Source organism: Ursus maritimus, unplaced genomic scaffold (assembly GCF_017311325.1).
Source record: "Ursus maritimus isolate PB19 unplaced genomic scaffold, ASM1731132v1 scaffold_21, whole genome shotgun sequence".
In the NCBI taxonomy this organism is placed as follows: Eukaryota; Metazoa; Chordata; class Mammalia; order Carnivora; family Ursidae; genus Ursus; species Ursus maritimus.
Genome location: NW_024424564.1, coordinates 51143231 through 51167785, shown reverse-complemented (window position 1 = coordinate 51167785; position 24555 = coordinate 51143231). Strand labels below are relative to the sequence as shown.

Genomic DNA, 24555 nt, shown 5'->3' with positions numbered 1-24555 from the left:
CCATCCTTCATTCTGTGGAGAAGAGACAGCTGGCCCTAGATGGCTCACAGTCCTTCGTCTTTGATTGCCTCAGTTGTCATCAGCTTCCTCTGGGCGCCTGCCACACCTTTCCCAACCCGTGCTCTCCTCAGTCACCAAGGTCTTGGGGACCCACATGCAGTAGACACAGCCCCTGTCTCCACGGAGCTCATGCTCCAGCCCCCACTCATGATCCATCCACTCCTCAAAGTGAAGATTCTTCCTTCTGGCCAGCTATGTTCTGAGATATGGGCAGCCTTCCTTTCTGTTCCTGGGTTTTCCCTTGGGATCACACAGATAAGCATGCATGCGGTCACCACGGGCAAGTGCCCAGCTCCAGCCCCAGGATGCCAGCCAAGCCTTCCCGTGCTCTACATCAGATGATTCCTTTAGCTTCAGAGAACCCTGCTGCCACCTGGCACCCTGCAGAACAGAAAGTGAGGAACTCCAGCTTTCCCAGCCCTCCGGACAACAGCCAAGGACAAGCATGTGTGGAGCAGGCAGGCTCGCTGACAGGCTCAGCCACAAGTAAAGAGTGTTTCTTCACTCAGCAAGACCGGCCAAGCCCTGAGCTGGGTGCTGGGGAGACAGCTGCAGGCCACAGGCAGTGGCGGGACTGACTGACCCACGTGGGATGAGCACTGCAAGGGGACTGTTTGCTCAGAGAACATCTCCCAAGGGGCCAACCTGATCTGAGAAGTCAGGGACAAGGTGGTGAAGCCCCACCACCACCCCTGACAGAGAAGAGCTAAGCCCTTGCCCCGAATGTTTGCTGGTGAAAGAAAGAGCAGCCCCATCCTCTCTGCTCTGTGGCTGGGAATCGCCGAGCTGTGTGGAGAATCTGATACCATCCCCGGGGCCAAGGAGTGGGTGAGCGCACAGCAGCCCCCCTGTGAAGGTCCTGCAAGATAGCCGTCACTTCAGTCAGCTTTGGTTCCTGCTGTGCAGTCAACATGCAGAGTTTGTGTGACGTTAGCTCTGAGGCTCTCCCTATAGTCCTGGAGGCCAGTGGAGGTCTAGGAAATTCTAGATCTGGATTTGGGTTGGGGGCTGAGGCCTGACCTAGCCAGCCTCTGTGGACCAGCAGGACCACAGGGCCTCTGCATCAAAAGTCCAGGACCCACTCCAGGGCCAGAGGAGGTTTTCTCCGTCCTTTCTCGGTCGTCCCAGAGCTCAGGGCGCCAGTACTATTATCATGTACAAGCTGTAGCTCTCTAGGTGCTCAGGAGCTCAGCCCTCGGGGTCCATGAGATGCACAAACCCCTGTGGGGGGTGTGGGACCTTAAGCACGGCCCTCCCTCGGGTTGCCTCAGACAGTCCTTAGAGTCACGGGACAGGGCCCATTGCCGGGAGCCCAGAGTTTGGAGAGAACTGTCTGCAGTGTTCTCACAGCCTCCTCACCACTCCACCCCTGCCCAGTCTGAAGTGGGACTTTTCTCAGTCTGGAAAGGCACGTGATGTCCAGACCAACGCAGGGCTGTGCCTGGGGCTCTGCCCTCACCTGAGATCCCTGCCAGTCTATGCCCTTGGCTTCCCTGGGGCTCTTCCTAGGCAGAGACAAGCTGTTTCAGAGATGAGAGAATGTGACTGCAGGCCGCCGGGCTCCCCGGGAAAACCGGGAGAAGAGATGCTCCTCTGGAGAAAGGGTCAGAGGCCTTCGTGCTTCCTGAAGCGGTTCTGCAGGTCCTTGACAGGTCGTCCCGGAAGTTGGGCCCCTCCTGCTGATGTGACATTAGCTCCATGTGGAAGAGGCAGCCCGCTAGAGCCTCTCTCTGGTTGCGAGGACAGCCTCTGGGACACTGAGTAGGACCACTCTCTTCATGTCCTCCTCAGGTGGCTGGGAGACGGCATGTGTCCAGGCTGACGGGGCCGCTACCATCACTCAGGATGGAGGCCCCGGAGGCCGTGTGCTGTGCTCCTGGTGAGAGCGCTACCTGGGAGAGGCAGCTGTGGGACTCAGTTCTGGAATGCTTGGGATCCGTCTCCAGGAGCTGCCATCCCATGGCTTCCGTCTGGCCCCAGTCCTGCTCATGGGTCAACCTGACAGAACAACATTAATCCCAACTGCCAATTGGGAATTTTTAGCTTGGTTGGTCTGAGATTTATTTTTGCATATTTGATCATCTTTAGGGTTGTCTTGCTAGCTGAGTAAAGCAGGGGCTGCAAGAACCCCTCCCATAGAGATCTGGGATCTCCTTTAGCAATACCTCTCACCCTAAAATGTGGTAACAAGCAGTTTCTTTTAAATAAGCTTGAATTTATCATTTTTCCTACTTCAGACTGGCTCCTTTTTGCTCAGCCCCCTTTCAGCCAACCCAGGTTGCTGATGCTGTGAAACATTTTAAGATTCTGGGCTGAAGGGCGCCAGCTCCCCCACGCCATAGACACTGCAAACTATGTAACGTGTTTAAATAAAAGGTTATTTTCCAAAGTGCACGTGAGATGACATTAATTTGCATATGTTCCGTCTATTTGGACATTGCCTTGGGAGGCTCCGGGCTCTGAGGGGATAGAGGTTGAGATGGCTGCTGGGACTGGGCAGACTAGACTTCTACAGGGACACCCTTCCACACCCCCAAGACCCGGGCAGAGGAGAGCAAGCGACACAAGAACTGAATGAGTGTCCCCCTCAGCATGGGCCCGCCGCCACCCTCCCCCACCTTGTAGAGGATGCCAGACATTTGTCCCATCAAGGCAGGCAGATTCTAAGTGTCTCTGGGACCTAGGGAGGATAAAATGATCTATCCCTTCCCTTTTTTCATCTGACACCACGTGAGTCTGTCAGCTGGTGCCACCTCTGTTTGAAGCCCACACGACCCAAGTCCATTCTCGTCTCACCCCAGTTCCCATCTAGGGAGCGAGCCATTCCCTCCAAGACCCTGGAGGGGCTGACGTCCAGGAAAATGTGCACCTATTCACCGGTTATCTTATGCTGTCACTTTGCTCCCCATCCTTTAAGAGAAACAACCAACACCGATGAACTAATCATCTTTGTTATCATTCCTTTTATACACACGTATGTACACTTTGGGCCTAACTAGTAACCTGTAACTATGGAAACGGAGGCTGCCAGCACAGCTGTGAGGACACGGACACAGGCCCCATGTGTGGCTGCCACCAGAAGTACGCCCTCCACTCAGACGGTCGGACGTGCATCGGTAAGTACGCTCCTCTGCCAGGCGCTGGCACCCTCGCGCCACCCTGCCTCCCCCCAGGGTGCACCTTGTGGCCCTGAGGTTGGCCAGCACCCCGGCACCGCCCCACCGTGTCCCGGTTTCCAAGAAGGAAGCTTAAGGGAACAAGAAAAGGAGCATCCCACGGTACTGATGGGGCTGGCAGACATCCCCACGGGAAGCCTTCTGTAGAGACTTATCCAGGGCCATCCAGCCACCCAGGACCAAGCACCTCTGCTTCGTGTCATGGGTTTTCTGCGGGTCCTCATCCTCAACATGGGGGTGGTTTGCAGGGGGTGCCTAAGGAGGGCAGCTTCTGTTTTTAAAGCACAGGGGTTTCTTCCCCTGATTCGGGAACACATGGCACATCCATTTACCCTGCATATCAGCCCCATTAGCAACATGAGCTGCCTGCCAGTCTGGAAAACCAAGAGGTTTTCTCAGAAAGTGGCTTTGTCTTCATTGTCTACACCAGGGGAGACTGGATGGAAGAATCCCAAGGGGCTCTGGGTGTTCTTAACTGCTTTCCACTCCTGAGCTAACGGGGTTCTCGCCGGACTTCTTCTCCCAGCTAGAGTTCCTTCTTTTCACTGATGCCCCTTCTGTCACCTCACCTGTGTCATGGAGTCTCAATTTGAGTTTTGTCACCTCCTTCCTCCTGGTCCTTATTTGCAGGAAGAAGCTAGAATATTTGTGGTTACCTCATGCCATAATCAGTAGTAGCTTCTTTCCCCACTCAAAAATAACAGCATATCTTTGAACTGAGAAAAAGAAGAATTTCAAAGTTGGTACCCATCCAACTTTGTTCATGCTCTGCTTTCTCTCTCTTCCATGTCGGCCAACTTCAGAAGCCCAAAGTCAGTGACCACATTTATTCTTTTTAATGGGGGGGCCCCATCTCTTATTACCGACTCTGAAGATACTTCTGGAGGGACTTTCAAGTAACAAAAAAAGGGTGGCAAGCAAGCAAAGCTGGGAAGCCAGAGTTTGCTGTCTCATTCTGTCCCTGTGACTGCTCCCTCGTACTTCAGGGAGCCGGGCGGGGGCACCAGGGCCTGGGCAGGCCACCAGCGTCTCACCCTAGTCCCGGCTATTGTCCCGGGAGCTGCTGCCCGCGTGGTTCTCCCTTTCCTCTATGTGGTCGCCTCTCAGACAGCCGTTTCGGTTTCATTTTATCTCATTCCTCCTGCTTTTCTGGTGATGGTCCCTGATTGCCTGTCTTGTCTGATAACTGACGTTCATTAATTATTTTCAGAGCCAAAAGCCAAACCAAACCAAACAACCAAAAAAAAATTTTTTTTCAAAGCAAAACCTGGTCTCAGACCAGTGTCTCTATTGCAGCCTGATCCCATCTAGAACCTCCTCTCCCACCTCTCTCCCTGTCTCAACTGTCATGCCGGCGGCCTCCCAGGCCCACCGGCCCCTTCCTGTCTCGTCTGCTGGGTCTCCCTCGCTGTTTGTGTCTGCAGTGCGGCCGCTGCTGCTGGCCACGGGACCAGTGCGCACAGCTGCCGGCCAGACACGCCCAGCCTCGTCTAACACATCTTGTCTTTGTCCACCTGACTCGTCCTTTCTCATTTTTTTATCTTTCAGTGTCTGCTGCATGTGAAGGTCCCTGCTTGGATCTACTTTCTAATGGAACTTCCCTCACCCTCTCCTCCTCTCCCCTCCCCTTAGAAACCCTCTTCCAGACCCAGCTCCTGGGCCATTGCCCTCTGCTGGCCAGGAGAACCTTCCTTCTGCCTCTGCTCACTGCTGCTCAGGTTCCCCGTCAGAGAGGGAGCTAATGTCTCCGCACGTCCCACTGAGCAGAGGGCTGCCAAACAGCTAACCTCACGTGCTCGTCCACGGGCAGCATCTTGGCCAAGCATCTTGCCCAGCGGCCAGAATGCTCCCTGGCCGCCCGCCCGCCTCTCCGCACGCTCCTAAAATGACTGACCCCTCTGTGCAGCCCCTCGTCAAGCACTTGAATGTCTCGCTCTAGTCCTCTATAGACAAGCAGGCAACCAGCGCTGCCCAAATTGAGCCCCTGTTTTTTTCTGTCTGTTCGACTGGATCCATTGTTGTGTGTTTGTTCCTCCGTTATGTTTTGTTCTTAACTTTGCATGAGTGTTTGACACACTTTCCTGCCCTTGACACAGGGCATCTGCTGTCCAGGCACAGCCATCACCGGACCTCATGGCCCTGTACCTTTGTCCTGTGCCTTGTCCTGTGCCTGCCTCCCCAGCCTGATCGGGGGGCGTCTGCAATCACTTACGCCTCCCTGCGCGCTGGGGTGGTGTGTGTGCTTGCGCGCGTGTGCCGCAGCTGGGTCTGTCACTCTGACCTCAGCCGCGCCTCTGTCTGTCCGCAGCTGGGCCCTGCATCCCACCTGTGCCCTTGTGTGGTCGTCTCCCGCTCTGCACCCCCACCCCTGCTGCCTCCTGCCCCGAACACGCCACCTTGGAGGCTCCCGGGGTTCGCCCCTCGGCGCGGACGCCCGGCCCGGCATGCTGTGTTGGCTGTGTGTGCGCCACGCCGAGAGGCTGACTGTCTTGGGCCGCGGGAAGTGGGCTGTCATTAACCACCGGCTCCGTGTTTGTCCCTTACTTGTGTTTTAGAGAAGGATGAGGCTGCAATTGAGCGCTCTCAGTTCAATGCCACGTCAGTAGCTGATGTGGACAAGCGGGTGAAACGGCGGCTCCTCATGGGTAACACTTTTCTTCCACTTCCTTTGTTGTGCTCGCGCCTTTGTCCGCGTGTGTGCGCATGCGCGTGCTGCTGTGTCGGGCTGTGCGTGCGTGCCGGCACGCGGGTGTGCGTGTGTGCGTGCGTGTGTGCGTGCCGGCACATGGGGTGTGCATGGGGGGGCTGTCTGTGCAGCGTGCCGCGTGTGAGTGGGGGGAGGGCTCCACTCCAGGTGGGAAGTGACTTTTTCCCTGTTAAAGTTTATAGCTTCCATCAAACACGTGTATCTGTGTTTAGCGAAGGTCCCAGAGCCAGCGTCTGGTGGCCTCTGCGGGTGAGCCTTTTGCTCTGAACCCCTCTACCTGCAATACGTGCGCAGGATGAATGAGCAAGGCAACGCGGAGGCCCAGAAGTGAAGGGGGGTGGGGGTGTTGGCGTAGAACAGGGATTCAGGCAGCACGGCCCTTCTCCGTCTCCTTGCAAAGGAGAGAAGCCACATCCAGGGTGAAAAAAAAACCCAGCTAGGTTTGGGACTTGCTTTGTAGTTGGAAAATGTGCTACCCATAGAGGAGGGTACTCTTAAGGCCATCTGGCAGGCCCAAGGTAAAAGCAAGGTTTACTCAGCCCCTTCTGGCCCCATGGCTCCCGCCTCAGTGAATGACCCAGCCCGAGGTGGGTGTAAGTGGGCAGCCTTGGCCCACTGTTCCCTGGTCCCACTTCAGGCACCCACTTGCCTCGGAGCAGGGTGCAGGGGCAGGTGTGATGTCCGCTATACTCCAGACACTGGCCTGGGCTGAATCCGGATTCTAGGGAGGCTTGCCCGGAAATCCCTGGTGTTGCTCAGGGTGGCTTGGGAGGCCTGTGGGTGTGGCTGACCCTGGGCAGGGTGAGGAAAGGGAAGGATGGGGAGATGGCTGCTCTCCCATCGAGCTCAGTTCATAGAACCACAGAGCAAGTCTGCCCCTTAGTTCTACGGTTCCGTGCTTGCTGGCCCTGGATGGTGCCAGCTGCCCAGGCTTCTGAAACACAGCTGTAGGGTGCCTTGGGATTGTCACAACCTTTGTGGCATTCTGATAGGTTATACCAGCCTTGGGAGCTGTGGGGCCAGGTGGTACATTTCCCATGTCCTAGAGGAGGAAACTGAGGCTCACTGGGGTGTCCTGGCTTGCCCATGGTCACATACTACCCTGCACAGCTGAGCTTAGCCCTAAGGTCATGGCTGTGTGGGCCGTCCTAAGCATTAGGGTCACAGCGTTAAGTCAGAGCCGCGGGGTCCCAGAGAGGTCACCTACTTTTGTGCTTCTCAGATGGACCTCAAAGGAGTCCGGGCACCTAGGGAAAAGGGAAACGTAAGTGGGATTGCAGGAAGAATATGGCCTTTTATGTTGGGGATTAGGCTTGACGCCTGTCTCTGCGGTGGGGCTTTGAGGAGCAAAGAAGATCTGGGATGGCTGGTGGTGCTCTATGCAGCCTGAAGTCCATGCTGGGCAGAACAGGCATAGCCCTGTTTCTCAAACAAAAACACTAAGGTTCAGAGAGTCTGGAAGATTCATCTCTGGTCACATGAGCAGATGGGACAAGGTTTGTCCAGAAGTCCCCTCTCCACAAGTTCTTGGGACAGGGCTGTCATGTTGACTTGGGCTGTCTGGACTGGCCTGGGAAGGGCTGGAAATGGCCAGGGGGTGGGCTTGAAGGCCCCAGCAAGCATGCATGCCCACTACCATCCAGGAAGGTATGAGTCAGAAAGGTGGCTGGAGGTAGGTGGTGGGAACCTAGGAGCTGCTGGTGCTCTGAGGCCACACTGAGGCCCCTCAGCCTCACTTACTGGGAGAGGTGAGTACTGCTGCCCAAGACCGGTGCTCCAGAGCAGGGCAGGAGCAGGAACTGGACGACCCCTAGAGGCCCTGTACCCCTCCCAGCAGGAGGGTGATGGCAGAAGAGGGCTGAGCTGAACTGGCATCAAGCAAGTGGATGGCGAGGTGGAGAGAAGAGCTGTGGACTTGCTTTTTCTAATTAGAGTCCGTGGGTAATAGCCTGGAGCAGGGTCAGGGAGGTGAGAAGGGACAAACTGAGAGTACAGCTACTCTCGCCCCGGGTTTGAGAGGCAGAGTTGGGGGAGCAGATTGGGGGACTTGGAAGGGACCAAGGAAAAGGATGATGGTTGGCCTGCCCTAAATTCCCACCTCTCTGATTATAGAAATCTCATGCATCCCTTTAGAGCCCACTCTGCCTCACAGGCATAAAAAAACCTGTCCCTCCTGTGGTCTGTCTACAACACTTATAGCACGGGATGAGGCCCCACGCCCAGAGCTAAGCAACCATCCTCAGGGGCTTCCATAAAGGCATCACCCAGAGCACTGGTGACCCCCTTCTCGACAGCTCACAATGCTTAGCACCTGTCTTCTCTGAGAACAGCCCATGTGGTACAGACTTGGGATCCCATTGGACTTCAAGCTCTAACTAGTAGCCTTTGGTGAGGATGGCTGCTCCCAGGCTGTATTAATAGAGGCAAGGTATGGTGAATGAAGGAGGTGATTCCCCATTGTGCCCTATGCTGGTCAGAGCACAACGGGGGCATGACGTTCGGAGCCCAGCCCTGCATGGAGAGAGCAGCCTGGACGGTGTGGGGAACCAGAGTTGGGTCAGCATCTGTGGCCTGTGGAAGGGGACACAGGCAATTGATCCCAGTGGATCCTGTGGCTGGTGGGCCACATGAGCCCTCCTTTAGGCCCTTGGAGGGGATGGGGTAGGACTGGCAGAGGGGGAAGCATCTAATTCTGTGGCCCAGGAGAGGAGCAGATGAGGAAGGCAAAACCCTGAGGATTTTGACAGCAAGGTCAAATCCTGGGCCACCCAGCTCCAAAGTCTGTGCCCCCGTCGACTGCTGCACTGGCCAGCTCCTCGTGAGAGGGCAGAGACAAGCGACTACTGAGGGAGGGCAGGGCTCGGATGCCCTAGAACAGTCTACTATGAGCAGTGCCCATTAGGGTAGTCACAGTACAGGGTTCTGCCAGAGCAGGGCATGTGTGCTGCAGTCACCGAGTGGCTGAGATGTCCTGGCAGGTGTCTTCCATCCCTGAGATGCTGGTTATCTCCTGTGCCAACAGGGCTTGTTTTTAGGGCGGGTAGGATAAGACCGAGTGAGTGCAGGGCGGCGCTTGCCAGCCCCGTGAGGCCCCATGAGCACACGCCATCCTCGTTGCTCCCCACAGTGACCACGTCAGTGACACACTGGTCCTGCAGGCCCAGGGTGACACTCCCTGTTCTGTGGCACAGAGAGGGTGGTGGTCTGTAGCAGAGCAGCCGGGGGCCATTCAGGGCTAAGTGGCCCTGCCCCAACCTTGGGGGTCTCAGCTGCACCCAGCAATTGCCATTTATAATAACTGCAGGCACTGAGCACAGGCTAAGAACAGGGGCTTAAAGAAGCTCAAAATATGTAACGATTTTCAATTTACATTAAAATCAGTTAAAATATTTGGATTTGAGGGTTAGGGTGGTAAATTTCAAGTGTCTGGCCAATTTATTTGTGCAAAACCCCTGAGTACCCAGCTAAGTTTACCACAGGCCCCTGGGTCCCCACTCATAGCAGGACTGATGAGACATTGCGGGTCGTTCTTGTCAGCCCAAGCGTTCAGTCAGTCCCTTTCCCACAGTGTGCGTGGGATGGATGCTGTGTTAGCTTCCTGTCGCTGCTAGCAGGGTACCACAATCTTCGTGCCTTAAAACCGCAGAAATGCACTATCTTCTGTAGGTCCGAAGTTGGACTTGGGACTCACTGGGCTAAAATCAAGGTGTCAGCAAAGGCTGCATTTTTTCTGGAAGCTTCTAGAACCACCCATAGTCCTTGGTTTAGGACCTCTTCCTGTCTTCAAAGCCAGCAGCATTGCATCTCTCTGACCCTGCTTCCATTAGGCTCTCTTTCTCTGACCTCCCTCCTCTACTTTTAAGGAATCTTGTGACCACATTGCGCCTATCCAGATGATCCAGGACAAGCTCCCATCTCAAGGGTCTTAATTTAATCACATCTGCCAAGTCCCTTTTGCCATGTAGGGTCATGGGGGACTAAGATAAGAACATTTTAGGGGGCTGTTATTCTCTTGAGAACAGATGGTTCAAACTTGGTCTGGGAGGAACCTCCCAGGGGGCTGCTGTGAGCTCCAGAGGCAGAGCCCACATCCAACCTCTTCACTGGCTTGTCCCCATCCACCAGTCTCCAGGCACAGGCCTCCCCGCCCCTGCCTCTGCAGGCACCCCCAGAGTGGGTGCCCACCGCTTCCTCAGGCAGCCCCAGTGCATGTCAGCCCGCTCATTCTGGAGGACTCTTCCTCCTCACAATGCAGTTTAGGCCTCTTGACAGTCTGCAAGGGGACTTCCAGTCAGCCCTCTCCAGTGAGCCTTCCACAGCCCTGTGAGGCAGCTGTCCCCACCTTACAGAGGAAAGTGAGGCCCTGAGAAGGGGACAGGCACACCCCAGGCCATACAATCAGTGAGCGCTGGTCTGCGCCAGGGTCCAAGGTCTGTGGACTCCCAAGCCCAGGGCCCTGAGTCAGAAGCTGAGCAGCCTGAGGTGCATCTGCCCTCCCAACTGGAATCTGTCCTCACAGCCTGCCCACTTTGGGGTCCCCCTGAGCCCAGGGGAACCAGGTGCTCCAGGTCCGGTGAGCACAGCAATAGTTAGCCTGGAACCCAGCTTCTCTGGGCCATGCTCTGTCCCAGCCTTCACTCACCTCCCAGCCACCCTGAGGGTTGGCGCTAAAGCAATTCCCGTTTTACAAATGAGGACACAGAGGCCCAAAAAGGTACTAGGAACCCCCCCATTCCCACAGTCGGCACCTGCCCATCTCCCAACACCTCCACCTGTGAGCCAGGCTTCCCTTCCTGAGTTGGCATGATACCATAACACTTTGACCTATTGGGGCTTCCAGGGGGTGGTATGAAAGTGTGGAAGGGCCTGGCACACAGGGGAGCCACTGAGAGAGCTCCAGGAATGGAGCCAAGGGGCTGGAGACCTGGAAGGCGGGGAGGACCTGGGAAAGCAGGGCAGTTGTGGTCATGGCTGACATTTGGGGGGTGCAGACTTAGCCCCGTGCTTTCCCCAGCCTCATTTAAGCATACAATCACCCTGAGAGGTCCAGCTGATGCCACACACACTCACTCTCCTTCTCCCCGGCTCCCCGCTCCTCTCTCCCCCCAGGGGCTGCCCACCTGCCAGCTCTTCTCTACAGCCACCATCTCCAGGGTCCCTGGACCTCTCCTGATTTCCCCCAACCTCCCAGGCCACCCCCCCTCAACCCTGGTTCCAGACCTGCACATCAGTCCCCTCCCAGAAGTCTCCTCCTAGAAGCCCTGCACGTGCAGCTCCCCACCTTGATAGGCCATGCCCCCCACAACTCTTCACCCAGGTGCGATCCAACACATTCTACCTGCCAAAGGCTTGTCCACACCTAACTGGACTTTCCTTGCCACCCCATCCCCGCTTCTTGCCCCTCCTCCACCAGGACCCTCTCTTGTCCCAAGCCTGGGACTCCCTGACTTGGGGCAGAGGCCAAGTCTGTGCCAGCTCTGATGGCCCCCCGGGACACAGCATAGGACCTGGCCCAGAACAGGAGCACGGGGAAGGCTGGTTGGAGCAGAGCATGAACAAAGGCTTCCTGGAGGACGTGCATGGGTTTGAGTGGGGCCTCGCTGCTTGCCATTCACACAGGCAGGCGTCCAGCTGGGAGAGAAAGGGCCGACCCGGATCCTGAACCCTGGGCAAGCCTGGCAGGGGGAAGGGGCTCTGGCAGATCTGAGACAAGGGAGGTGATGAGACAGGGCAGTTTCCCAGTCCAGGTGCTCAGCAGGAGGCTGGCCAGAGGGAAAGGCTGGGCAGACCTTGGGCCAAGCTCCAGGCACTGGGCTCTCATGCAGGAAGAACCAGGCTGGTCAGACTTCACTGCTGTCTATGAACTGGTGCCGAGTGTGTCTGGTCTCTTGTCAGCTGGGGACCCCGGCTGTAGTCCTGAGCTCCTGCCCTCAGTTTAGCCCGACACACACCCCACGTATGTCCTAAGGGCTGGTGGAAGGAGGTGGGTCATGGTGCCTTGGCTGAGTAGTCTAGGGGGAGTGTAGGGTGGAGGCAGGGTGCTAGGCAGGGCTTGTCAGACAAGAGGGAGCAGGGGTTGGCTGGCCCAGAGGGAATCTGTGCTTAGAGGGGCGTGATTCATCCCCAGTCTCCCCATGAGTCTGGGCAGAACCAGGGTTCCCAGTGCCTGGGCCCTGGCACTTTTGAGGCCTGAGCCTGGCTGGAGGGAGCAGTCCTGCCCCTGCCCAGGAGAGGCCCAGAGCACTCGCCCATAAGCCCCTTGGCTTCCTTTGGAGCCTGAGGCCTTACAGCTTTCCTCTCTCTCTGGGCCTCAAATGAAATTTGAATCTGCTTCTAACCAGCCTATGTGTTCATCTCATAAAGTATAAAAACCAGAAGAGATGTCCCCTCCGTGGGCACAGCTAACCCAAGGCATACTTCCAAACGCCACTTTCTCAGCCCCCAGAATGAGGGTAGGTGGACAGGTACATGTCGTGTGTGTCCTGCCCCACTGCAGACAGTTCAGTGTGGGCAAGCCCTCCCCCAGACTCTGGGAAGCCTGCAGATGGGGGCGGGGGGGTGTGGTCCCTGCTGCTGTATGAGTGGTGGGCTCTGGGAGACCGAGCAGGATATGTGGGCTCAGGCCCAGTTGGGGTTCAGAACTTGAGGTAGACGGGGCTTTTGGAGGCACAGCAGCCAGTAGAGAATCCTAAGGAATGGAGCCAGTGCGTGGTGGTATGGCTGTGGCTTGGGCTCGGGGTGCTCGTGCAGCTGGAGACAGAGGGCAGGGAGCACAGAAATGGTGTTACAGAGAGTGATGTGGTCAGACGGGCAGGTGGGGTGGCCCCTAAGGACTGAAGGAGATAGTGCTGTCCTCATCCCCTGGCAGAGGTGGCGTAGCTCGGGGAAGTGAGGGGTTAGCCAGGGTCACATGGCTCTTCAGAGGTGGGTGTTGGTGGCTTCCCTGGGGAAGTCCATGCTTGGACCAGTGAACTAGGCATGGGGACACCTGGCCTGCCCTGCTGCTCCCTCCCCTCGGATGGCCCCGGCAAGTCCCTTCCCCTGTCAGAACTCAAAAGCAACTTGTGCTTCTCCAGCCTCTGGGACTGTGACAAGGGTCGGCTGTGACAGTGGTGCCTGGGGCGAGTGCTTCCTCAATCCTAGCGGCCTGTAGAAGCATCCTGGGCAATTCCCAGTGGTTGGCCCAGCTCCCAGGCTTTGTGCAAACGCCTCCTGGTTTGTGGCAGGGCCCCCCGAGCCTCCCTGTGACTTAGTCCCAGAGCCTGCGCTCCCACACAGCCAGCCCCTGCCCTGCACCACCGCCGAAGCTTCCCGCTGACATAGCTCTCCCCCTCGGGGAGCTGCAAGTAAAGGGGAGCCCCACAGGTAGGAAGCGGCCTGCCCCCCACTGCTCCTCATGCCGCCCCATCCCACTGGCAGCTGGGCACACTTGACCCCCACATTCTGGGCCTCAACACCCTGTCCCCAGCCTTCACCCTTTCCTAGGTTTTTTGGCCCCTCAGGATTTGGTCCAAATGGGTCCCAAAGCCCTTTCAGATGTGACCCCAGTGCCCCCTGCCGCCTAATGGCCCACTTCCTGATGTGTCTACCGGTTAACATGGCTCCATGCCCTGCCACACTCAGGAGGGTCTGGAGCTTAAACTCCATAGCCACGGATGGAAGGCGCCCCAGAGTCCAGGGCATCTTTATTTTACCATTACAAGCTTTCGTTCATCTGCACTCTTCAGAGGAGCCCCCCGTGTACAGAAACTAAGTGACCAACAGCCCCAGTCAGCCCCCCACGCCCCACCCCGCCCCACCCCAGCCACCTGGGCAGGCGATGGTCCAGCTTCCCTTGTGGCTTGCTCCGCTGCTCAGGCCCACCCTTGCCTCCAGGGTGGCTGGGTGGCTCCGACCAAGGGCAGCCCGGTGCTGGCTGCAGACCAGGTGCCGGCAGTGGACTCTTGACCAAGGAGCAGCCAGAGCTCAGGGCTTCCTGCAGCGAGACTTCGGGTGTGTCCCAAGGAAGTTGGGGTGGTTCCCGGTTGCTCAGCCAGGCTGTACCTTTGTTTTAAGAACTATATGTTTGTTCTTAGAGGCGTTGATTGGAGTTTTGCTGGTGGTGATTCCTTCCAGTTTGTTGTCCGGGCCCAGGCTCTGGAGGCAGACCTGGGCTCTGTCCTGACCTCTGTAGTGACTAGCGTCATCTCCAGGTGGGCATACCACACATCTCTGAGCCTTGCTTTTCTCTCTTGCCAAAAGGGGGCCACAGTCTCTACTCTGAAGCGGCTCGGAAGAGATGCTTGCTGTGGGGCGCCGGGCCTACATGTGGCACATGGCACTGCCCAGTCACGTTCCATTCCTTCTTTCCACCTTCTCCTGCCCAGACCATTGGCACTTTCCTAGGGCACTCGGAATGCTGGGCCCCGGCCATGAGGCGAGAAGCCTGGGGCCTGCCTGACCTTGGTCAGGTCAGAGGTAGTGGTGCCGTGGGAAAGGGGGCCTGAAGAACCAGCAGGGTGGATGAGCGCCTTTCAAAGGCCAGCCAGGCAGCTGCAGTCTGGAGCCTTCCATGAGGTCTGCCCAGCTTATAGGCCGGAGCTCTGAGAGGGAGGGCAGGATCCATGTGCCAGCTTCACTGGCCCCCAGGAGTCACAGCGTAGAAAGGGGGATAGGGTGCGTGGATGCTGGGCATCGCCTCCCTCGGCCCCAGGCTGTCCTCTGACCTGTCTTTCCCTGAATCCCAGCAGCCATCAGGAATCTGGAACAAGGCTCCCCTCTGTTGAGCAGCCTCTGGGCTGAGTCTTTGTGTACCTGGACATGGAAATGTTCCCAGCAACTTGCAAGGGTGCCCTTTGGGTCACAGATGAGGAGACTGAGGCTCTGGGATGAGCGGCTGACCCAGCGTCACACAGTCCTGCTCTTCCCATGCCACCCCACACTCCCTCCAGGGAAGGGTGAGCAGGTGACGCACAGTGCCTGGCCTGTGAGTGCTCAGAGAGAGTGAGCTGCTGGTGGTGGGTGTTCTGAGAAGGGTCTGACCCCCAAACCTCCATGATCCCACGTGGTGGAAGGGGCAAGACAGTGCCAAGGAAGGGTCACCAACTGGGCCTTCATGAGCCTTCTAGTCAGTGGGCATAATGATCCCACTCCCTCCCTCCTGAGGATGGCCTCAAACGAGAGGGTGCATGCGAGCCCCACTTTGTCTGCTCTCAACGCCCCTCCCCTTAGTAGCCAAAGCAAAGGCAGGAGCCAGAGGCCAGGAAAAGGCTCGCTGCCGTGGCTCTGCTCCTGCCACCTGTGTTAATATAAAACCTCGGCTGAAGAAACTTCCCCAAGGTCTGCTTATCTCACTCCTGGTCAGCCTCTTTTCTGCCTTCGGTTCCCACCCCTGTTGCTACAGACTGCCAGGCACTGTCCCGTCAGGTCCGGAAGAGTCCTCTCCTGGTGTGGAAATCCCACCCACCAGGCAGGCCCGTGAGAGGGTGTTGCCCCTGAAATCATGAGCCTGCCCAGTGCCTCCAGAAGACAGTTCCACTGACACTGACAGCAGACTGCCCTGAGCAGGGCCAGGTCCCAGGTAAATGGAGCTGGTGGGTGGTACGAGCCTGAGGGCCTGTTCCTTCCACACAGCTGGGCCAGAGTCTGCACAGGGGCCAGGTGGGTCTCATAGTCACCCACTTACCTGCTATGAGGGCAGAATCCAGAGCCCACCAAGGCTGCCTCAGGGCCGGGCCAGCCCTTTGAGAACCATGGGCCAAGGGGTCCGCTGGCCTCAGATGTGACTGAGAGCAGTGCTGGGTGCCCAGCGGGGCTTCCAAGGCCTCCTTTCCCACTTCCCATCAGACCCCGGCTTGGGACCCCTTCCCTACTGGGGCTTCAGTCCTGACCTCCACGACTTCCCTGCCTCTGGCACCACGCGCCCCCTTCCCCAGCGTGCCCCCCCAGGGCCCAGCTTTACTCAGAGTCCCGGCTGCTCCTAGGGCAGAGTCCGCCAGTGCCCAGCCCTCACGGTGCATCTCCCCACACGGGCAAGAGCCACTCTGCAGACCACTCTCAGGAGTGGGTGTCTGCCAGCCGAGGCAGAGCAGGGGGTCCCGGCAGAGGGGGAGAGGTGGTATGGTTAGGAGCAGAGGTGACAGGCACACCAGAGATGAGCCCTGCTCCCCCGCTCCCTGCTGAGTGGCTGGGGAAGCGGCTTCTGCTATCAGCCTGAGGCCTGACTCTTCTCACCTGCCCAAGGGACTTCGAGAAGAGGACCAACCTCACTGTGCCAGGGTAGTAAGGGAGATCGGCCTGCTGGCAATGCCCGTGACGGGCCACAGGGCCACCCAGAGATCAGTGGGGCTGGCACAAAGGGATGGGCAGTGAAGGAGAGCCGGACCAGTGTGCGGAGCTCTGCCAGGGAGCATGGCTTTTAATCCAAAGTGATAGGAGCTATGGAAGGCTCAGGAATCAGCTGAGGGAGGAGAGATCAAAGGTCAGAGACCCTGTGACTGGGCTGGGAGAGCCAGTGGCTAACCCCTCTTCCCATTGGCTTCAGTTGATCTTAGTGGCAGAAGGGCAGGTGGGCCAGCCCTGACCGAGGCCTAGACAGATTGCAGCAAGAGCTCTGGGCTGTTCCCTCGCCAGGGTGAGGCCTTCAAGGGACGGGGCAGATGTCCGGGCTGACAGGGTGTCTGTGGGTCACACGGCTCACACCCCAGCCACCAGATCAGAGCCTCTGGGGTGCGGCCTGACACCTGCACCGTAGACAAGCCTGGGATTCCCAGTCACACCACAGGGAGAAGGCCACAGCCCAGAGACGGGAGGATCTTTTGCCTAAAGTCCCTCAGCACATCAGGGACTAAGTGTGGCATCAGGCTTCTGGACCCACGTCCAGTTCTCAGGGCGCTCTCAGCCAGGGGACGCCTGCAGTCAGCTCCTGTGAGCCTCCGCCTCGCCCAGTGCCCGTGCCGCTGGCTGCCTCAGCTAGACTCGCAGGTGCTCTGCTGTCGGGTTCTGCGGAGGCGCCCTCCCCCTGCCAGGCCCCACCTCACTCCTCCAGAGGCTTGTTCTTTCAGCAGAAATGGGTCCTGTGCTGGGCATGGGGTCACCCTGACACAGCTCTTCCTGGGGAGTGAGTGGTCTCTGGGGGAGACAACCACCTGAACAGAAGCATGGGAGAGCCGGCAGGGCTCAGGAGAACTTGGAGGGGGTGCACGAGCCTGAGCCAAGGGAGCCATCTGTGGAGGCTGTGCTTGGATGTGATGGGGTGAGCCGGGGGAGGGGGGCCCAGACTCCTGTGAGAAAGGCAGAGTCCGGGCCCTGTTCTGTCTCCCCTGATAAACCGTTAACCGTGTCAGACCCATCTCTAGCTCAGCTCCTATCTCTCAGCGACCCAGCACCAAGGAGTCTTTCCCAAACTGGTGGTTAGAGCAGTGAGCCCATCTGCTGCCCCACTTAGCTGAGATCTCCAGAGCACCAGGGACTCTCGGAGGCACACCTGCCCCACACAGAGCAGGAGCTCGGATGAGTCAGCAGCCGATTGGGTGCTGAGTCTCTCGGTGCAGAGGCTCGAGAGTGAGCATGTGGTCACTGTTGTGACAATTCACAAAGCACTGTGATGTCCACACTGGTCTGGGCCTTGCACGAGCTCTGCATCGCATGTCAGGAAGCTCAGACTGGAGGGGTGGAGGGGCTTGCCTGACGTCCCAGGGCCAGGTGTGCAACCCCATTTTCTGACACCACACCTCATGTCTTAGCCCCTGTGCTGTGACTGAGACTGTCCTTCAGAGGCCTTGCCAGACCTTGCCCCGGACCTAGGGCAGAGCAAACAGGCAGCACCAACTCAAAGAGCAGCCCGCTGTCCAAGTCAGGACTGTCCTCCCCTGCTCACATCTGCTCTGCCTCTGTGTTCAGTGCCCCTGGCAGGGCCTGGCCCAAAGCANGAATGCCCCAGGGGAAAGACCAAAGACTGGCCTGGTGACACATCTAGGGTTTTTCCACCTGCTAAAAAGGGGTTTACTCCCAGGCCCCTTCCCGCTTTAACCCCCACCTCATGCCCAGCCTCCCCCACCTTCAGCCTGGCCGCATGGGGGTAAGAGTTCTCCCCCCTTGCTGGGCCAGGAGGCCAGGCACCGTGAGTGCCCATCTCTGCTGCCCCACTGTGAGCCGTTCAAGGACCCCCGACAAAGACCTGGCTCTCTGACCTGGTCTGGCTCACTCCTCCGTCTGGAGTCCCACGACCTTGGGTTCAAATACTGGCTTCTCTAAATACCTGAGGGGCCTGAGACACGGGGCTGGCTTCACAGGCGGGTCACCCGTACACTTGCCCCAGGCCCTGCCCTCAGAAGGGCCCCCAATTGGTTGAGTGTTTGGTTGTCTCTGTCTTGAAATTTTTAATTTTTGAGCAAGGGCCCTTCGTTTTTATTTTGCACGGGGTCTCACAATAGGCAGCTAATCCTGCCTGGACAAGTTCTTTAACTTCCCTGAGCCTCAGTTTCTCTGCCTGCAAAAGAAGCCAACTTCTGGGGCTGCTGTGAGGCCAGTGGATGAGAAGATCCTTTGTGGGCTGTAGAGGGTAGTGCCCCGTGGGGTTTTGTTCCCCTTTCACTCCAGGGGGTGAAGAGAGGCTTTAGAAAGACCCAGTAGCTCTCTTAGAGAGACTAGAGGGCTCACAGAGTCCAAAAGGAAAATCTTCAGCTCCCTGGGACAGCACTCCGGGTTTGGCTTTGCCCTCTTCCCCCTCACAGCCCTGAAGGCCTGGCACCTGGACTCCAGCCTCCCTTGGCAGCGTGTGCTTCTGGATGGGGTGTGGCCTCACAGGCAGCCCGCAGGACCCCGTTTGCATCCCCCACCCGAGTGCCAGGGACCATACCACTGCAGTCTCCAGCTCATCTTTGCTGTTTGCATTCAGGTGATCCCACAGTCAAAGGAGAGGACAGGCTGTCTGGTTTCTGCACCTGAGACAGTGGTGGCCCAGTACCAGACCCGGGTGGCCTCTAGTCTTGGGAAACAGAGAGGCGAGGCTACCTTTTGAGGCAGTCAGAGAGAGCGGTCCAGGGGGAGGGACCAAGGCTGATCACCATCCAAGGCCAAGAGCTCCCTCAGCAGCTCCCAGCAGCCTCTGCTTGGAAACTCCCTGGGACAAAGCTCTCAGTGCCACCCAGGCCGGCCCATCCTGTAACTATAGACGTCGGTCCCCGACCCCCACCTGAGCCCAAAGAACTGGGTAGACTTTGTCATCCTCCTTTCCGTGTATCGTATTGTGCTGTGTACATCTGCTAACCTCAGAATGACACAGCCACCAACCCTGTGCTGTAGAGGGGACGCTGGGGGCCTGGCAGGTGCAGTGTCCCGGGCAGCATAGAGGACAGGCTGGTTGCTGGTTGCTCACTCCACTGCCCCCCTCCCCTGCCCAGCACAGGGCCTGGCATCGGATACTAAAGAAGTAGCAAGACTAGGCCTGGGGGCCCCAGGCAAGGGGATGGATGGGGGCAGCAAGCTCAGAGGCGGGGAGCGCTGGAACAGGAGCCATCAGGGCGGAGTATGGAGAGTGTAGTTCCTGCTGGCGCTGTGGGGTCCTGGGGCTGGGGCTGGAGATTTCAGGCTGTCAGGTGGGTTGGAATTGGAATCAGTCCTGGGGAGATTCCTTGCCAGGGAGATGGAAGTGGCAGGAGCCACCTCACAGAGCTGCTAAGAGGCTAGGGGACATGAGGCTTGGAAGGCTGAGTTGGGACTGGAGCAGGTGACCCGCCATAACCAAGTGCTGTGGGATGAAGGGGTCGGCACCTAGAACAGCCCAGGGGGCCTTCTCTGGGGGCCCAGAGACCCTCACACAGTACCTAATGTTTAGGCACCACACATCGTTTAGGGCAACATAGATTAAAAGTGGCACAATGCAGGGGAGAGGCTAGAGAGTAGGTGACTCTCCATGCTGACCGCAGCCCCTTCCTGGCCTCCACCTGCCCAGTGGGTGCCAAGCCCCTCAGCTCTGGAAGGCCAAGATTCCAAGTCCCACCGGGACCTTCGGAGATGTGAAGGGCCGACAGGAGCCCGTTTGGCTAGGTCCATTTCTCAGGGACACAGCCCCCACGCCGCACCCCACCTCCATTACCACAGAGAGGCCCGGTCACCATCACTGTCACCAAGTGAGGTCACGACTGTGCCCCAGCCCCAGTTCTCCAGGGCCTGAGCCTTAATTACCTGCACCTGGAGAGCAGGCAGGCCCTCCGGCCCCTCTCCAGAGAGGGGCTCTCCCACATGAAAGGCTGAAAAAGCACCTGGGGCCTGCATTGGCTCTTTGATTTGGGGCTGGGAGGCGGGATTTCCTCTCTGGTTAGAACCCCAGAAGGGGAAACTACCATTTGTGAAGCAACTACTACATGCCAGGACCCAGACTAAGCACTTCAAGTGGGGAGTTCTTTTGATTCTCACCTCAGGCCCGGGAGGGAAGGTTGGTCGTCCTCACCTGCCAGGTGTGGGTGCTGAGGTCCAACCTGAGGGGTAGCCTGCCTGGGTCATTCAGTGAGTGACAGGGCCAAAGCTCACACCCTGGCCTGCCCACCTCCACTGCCCCAATAAACAGACGGGTGCGGAGACAAGAGGGCCTGAGTGGGCCATACACCAGTCAGAGCACGGCCCCCTCTAACAAAGGCCAGCCTAGTGCAGGGAAGGGAGGTGGCCTTCTTTCCATGCCTGGAACTTGGGAGGCTCCTCGTGGAGGTGGTCTTTGAGCTGGGCATGGGGACACGAGCAGGCGGGAGGCCTCCCCACCACTGGGCCAGCACACACACAGGCAGGAAGGCTCAGACAGCCCACCCCCAGCTGGAGGCCTGAGATTCGTGGAGACACACAGAAAGGCCTGGAAGAGTCAGGGGCAGGGAGACTCGCCTTTCAGTAGTAGTTACAGCTCGTCCTATCACGGTGAGGTTATTAGCCTCAAGAAGAAGGGCCGGTGGCCCTCTGCCACCCATAGTCCCTGTGTGCAGGACGTTCGGCATGACACCTGCTATGCCTTCCCCCCACCCCGCAGGATCACAGAGATGCACACTCGCACACACACAAGGGAAAGCCAGATTTCCTCCTCTCCCTGCCCTGCCCCCCCACACTTGCACACACACAAGGGAAAGCCAGATTTCCTCCTCTCCCTGCCCTGCCCCCCCCACACACTTGCACACACACAAGGGAAAGCCAGATTTCCTCCTCGCCCTGCCCTGCCCCCCGCACACACACTTGCACACGCACAAGGGAAAGCCAGCTTTCCTCCTCTCCCTCCCCTGCCCCCCCCACACGCACACTTGCACACACACAAGGGAAAGCCAGATTTCCTCCTCTCCCTGCCCTGCCCCCCCCACACACACACTTGCACACACACAAGGGAAAGCCAGATTTCCTCCTCTCCCTGCCCTGCCCCCCACACACACACTTGCACACACACAAGGGAAAGCCAGATTTCCTCCTCTCCCTGCCCTGCCCCCCCCACACACACTTGCACACACAAATTGAAGTTCAAAGGAAAGGCATCGTGAATTTGGTATAATTAGCAGCAGGGACTCCTGGCTACCGGGGTATGTATTCAGTGTATTCCTGTGGGAATGCAGACACCACAGAAGGACAGACGGAATAGACCAGTTAGGGGGAGCCTTCAGGGAAAAGGCCCATAGGGCCAGATGCCCAGAGGAAGCCAAGGTAGGCAGGCAAAGGGTTTCCGGTTATAAAAGATGGGGCCCTTGGCTCTTCAGTTCCCAGCATCGAAGAGAAGAGGGAAGCCCGCTCAGGCACAGCTCCCACAAGATCAAAGCAGGTTTTTTCAGGCTCGGAGGCCCAGGACCGGGCTCCTCTGTGTGCGGGCCACCTGCGCCCCGGTGACCCAGCTCTGCCAGCCCCTTCTCCAGGCCTGGGGAGGATCATTCTCACCACATGAAGGGTTCGGTGACCTAGGCTCTGCCCCAGCCGTTCCAGGCCCTTTGAATTTGCAAAGGGAAAAAAACACTGGACCAGCTTCAAGTGGACAAAAACCAGACGCCTTTAGCTTATGGCTCAGTGAGAACAGATGTTGAGCTGAGTGCCTCATCAAGGTGATGGATGGTGTGTGGGCTCAGGGACCCCCCCCCCCAGGAAACTCCACGGCCAGGGCCACAAGCCAGTCCACGCTGAGACCAGTTGGGGAGCCCCAGGGACCGCGAGTCTGGGTTTGGAGTCCAAGTCCGGGCAGGACAAGGGTTTAGGAATCTGGCCCTGGGCAGTTAAATACCAGCCAGGCTGATCTCAGCAGCATTGACCTGTTTTTGGCGTTGACCTTTACACGAGCAGAGCCCTCTAGCGTGCAGACGTTTACCCATCCATCATCATCATCATCATCATCATCATCATCATCATCACGGTGGGTCCTCACCAGCAGCCCCACAGGAATGGTGCCATTCTCCCGTTTTACAGACGGGGATCCTGAGGCTCAGGGAAGCCCACAGCTAGAGGGGATCAGCCAGAACTCAAATTCAGGTCTCCTGTCTCAGGTGGTCCCCCCATGGATGGAGACAGGCAGTGGCTTCCGTCGGAGGAGACTGAGCATCTCTGTCTCTTTCCCCCCACCTCCCCCCAGAGACCTGTGCGGTAAACAACGGAGGCTGTGACCGGACCTGCAGGGACACGGCCACTGGTGTGCGGTGCAGCTGCCCAGTGGGATTCACGCTGCAGCCCGACGGGAAGACGTGTAAAGGTCAGCGCAGAGCCACTCAGGCAGGGCCGGGGGCTGCACGCTCGCACTGGGTGCGTGGCTGTGGCTGCCTGTGACAGCAGGGGTCTGCAGTCTCTGGCACTTCTGCTGGAGAGGCCAACAAGGGGGAGGGTCAGCACCAGGGCTCCCCAGCAGGGCTCAAGGGAACGCTGCGTTGATAGGGTCCTGCTGTCCAAGGAAAGGGCTGCTGGCTAGGCTAAGGATGTCTTTCCTGCAGGACCTCCTGGGCCCACAGTGACTCATCATGGCCCTGGGGGTTGGGGGGCCGGGGGCAGGGTGGCCCTCTCTTCATCCTCACCTTCATGGTAGCATCTGGCAGAGCCGAGGCAACAGCAAGACCCAGGGACGTTTGGGAAGGACAGGTCTCCTTGTACCGGGATGGGATTGTCGTCTTGCCACCATGAGGAAAATGAGGATGCTGTGTGTCCTTGTCGCTGGAGGAGTGACATTGTGGGGGCTCTCAGCAAGGGACTGGGGAGGCAGAAGGACCTCCATCTGCAATTAGAAATGAGGCTCTAGGAGGTTGGGAGAATCTCTCAGGAATGGGCCAGTCTCCCAGCCCCTGGAAGTGAGAGCAGGTAGAGATTGCTCTGTTCCCACTTGTTCCCCAACTCACCCCACAGAGTTCCTGAGTGCCTCAGGGGGTGCTTGAGGGTGTTAGGGGTCCCTCTGGAAACAAAAAGTGAGGGGAGCAGGGAAGTGAGAGCTGGCAGGGCTCTGGAGACTGAAGGGGCCGCCCTGCAGCCCCCTCAAAGGAGCCCTAAACAGCTATAGCCCTTAGGCAAGGAGTAGAGGGGGACCACTGGAGCCCCCTCCCCTGTAAGGGAAGGAGGCGCAGCCCCTCGGCACCGCCTGCTCGGCTCCAGGCTGGCCCTTCATATCCCCACAGCCGCAGGGCCTCTGCCTCCCACCTCGCCAGGGAGCAGGCCAGGCTGAAGGGCCGTGAGCGGAAGGGCAGGGGAGCTTGAACTTCCCAAGTCCAGTGGGTGAAGGTACGGACAGCGGAGGCTTCCGGTGGTTTTAAATAGTCCGAGGGGGCTTTTTTTAAGCCTTTAAAAATAGATAGCATATGACTTCTCCTTCCTCGCTGCTCTGCTGGGAAGAAACTAGGGATTATTGACAGAAATAACAGTCCTTCCACCTGTTTATTTGAAAATAAAGCCCTTCTGTAGCCCCTGCTCAGCCCACTCAGAGCTGAGCTGCCACACGTGGGCTCCCTGCGGTCCCAGCCATCGGCCACAGCCAGCAGCGACGCAGCAGGCCTGGCCCCGTGCCCTCGGAGCTGGGGCAGAGGAGGGTAAATCAGGCCATGCTGCCTCCCTCTCGGGCCCGGGACCGCAGGGCGGGCATGGCTCAGTTCCTGATGTGAGGCCGGGAACTGGCGCCAGAAGCCAACCTCTCTGCACCCGCAGCCATGCCCAAGCAGAGCACTTGTGGGGGGCTCTGCTGCCCCTGTCCAGCCTTCGGTGGCCTGAGGGGAACCTGTCCCCGCCCCACCTCCACCTCGTGTCTGGGGGAGGGGAGGTGCTGAGGGGAGTTCCCCACAGCCAGAGGCCCACCCCACCACGCCCCCCACCCTGCTTCCTGTGGCTCCTCCTGAACCACTCTGGCCCTTAAACCAGGGCTGCGCCTGCTCAGCCCCTTGCCTTTGGCCGGACCCCCTCCCTCCCGCTGCCCTGCAGACAGGAGGTCCTCTCATTCACTCGTATACCAGATGGGATTTTGGGGCTCCTCCCATGCGCGGGGGCTGGGGAGACAGGTGAATGAAGCAGACCTTCCTTGTCCCTGGGGATCTTCTCTCAGATGCAGAAGACAGTTTTTCAGTTTTTAAAATCACTGAGATGACCGTGTATTACTGACTGCCTGGTGCTGGATGGAGACCTATAGCCCAGGAGAAAAGCGAGGACCAGAGCCTG

At 58.2% G+C, this 24555-nt stretch overlaps 1 protein-coding gene across 2 annotated transcripts in view; it reads left to right on the top strand.

Annotated features, from left to right (window-relative positions):
* Window positions 1-24555, top strand: part of SCUBE1 (signal peptide, CUB domain and EGF like domain containing 1) — a 136574-nt gene that overhangs the window by 77908 nt on the left and 34111 nt on the right. Inside the window, exons 6-8 of one of the 2 annotated variants that reach the window (XM_040637674.1) lie at window positions 3060-3176; window positions 5792-5881; window positions 22505-22621. In XM_040637674.1, the coding sequence (XP_040493608.1) occupies window positions 3060-3176; window positions 5792-5881; window positions 22505-22621 (324 nt within the window). The remainder of the gene's footprint in view (window positions 1-3059; window positions 3177-5791; window positions 5882-22504; window positions 22622-24555) is intronic. The other variant, XM_040637675.1, reaches the window with a different exon arrangement.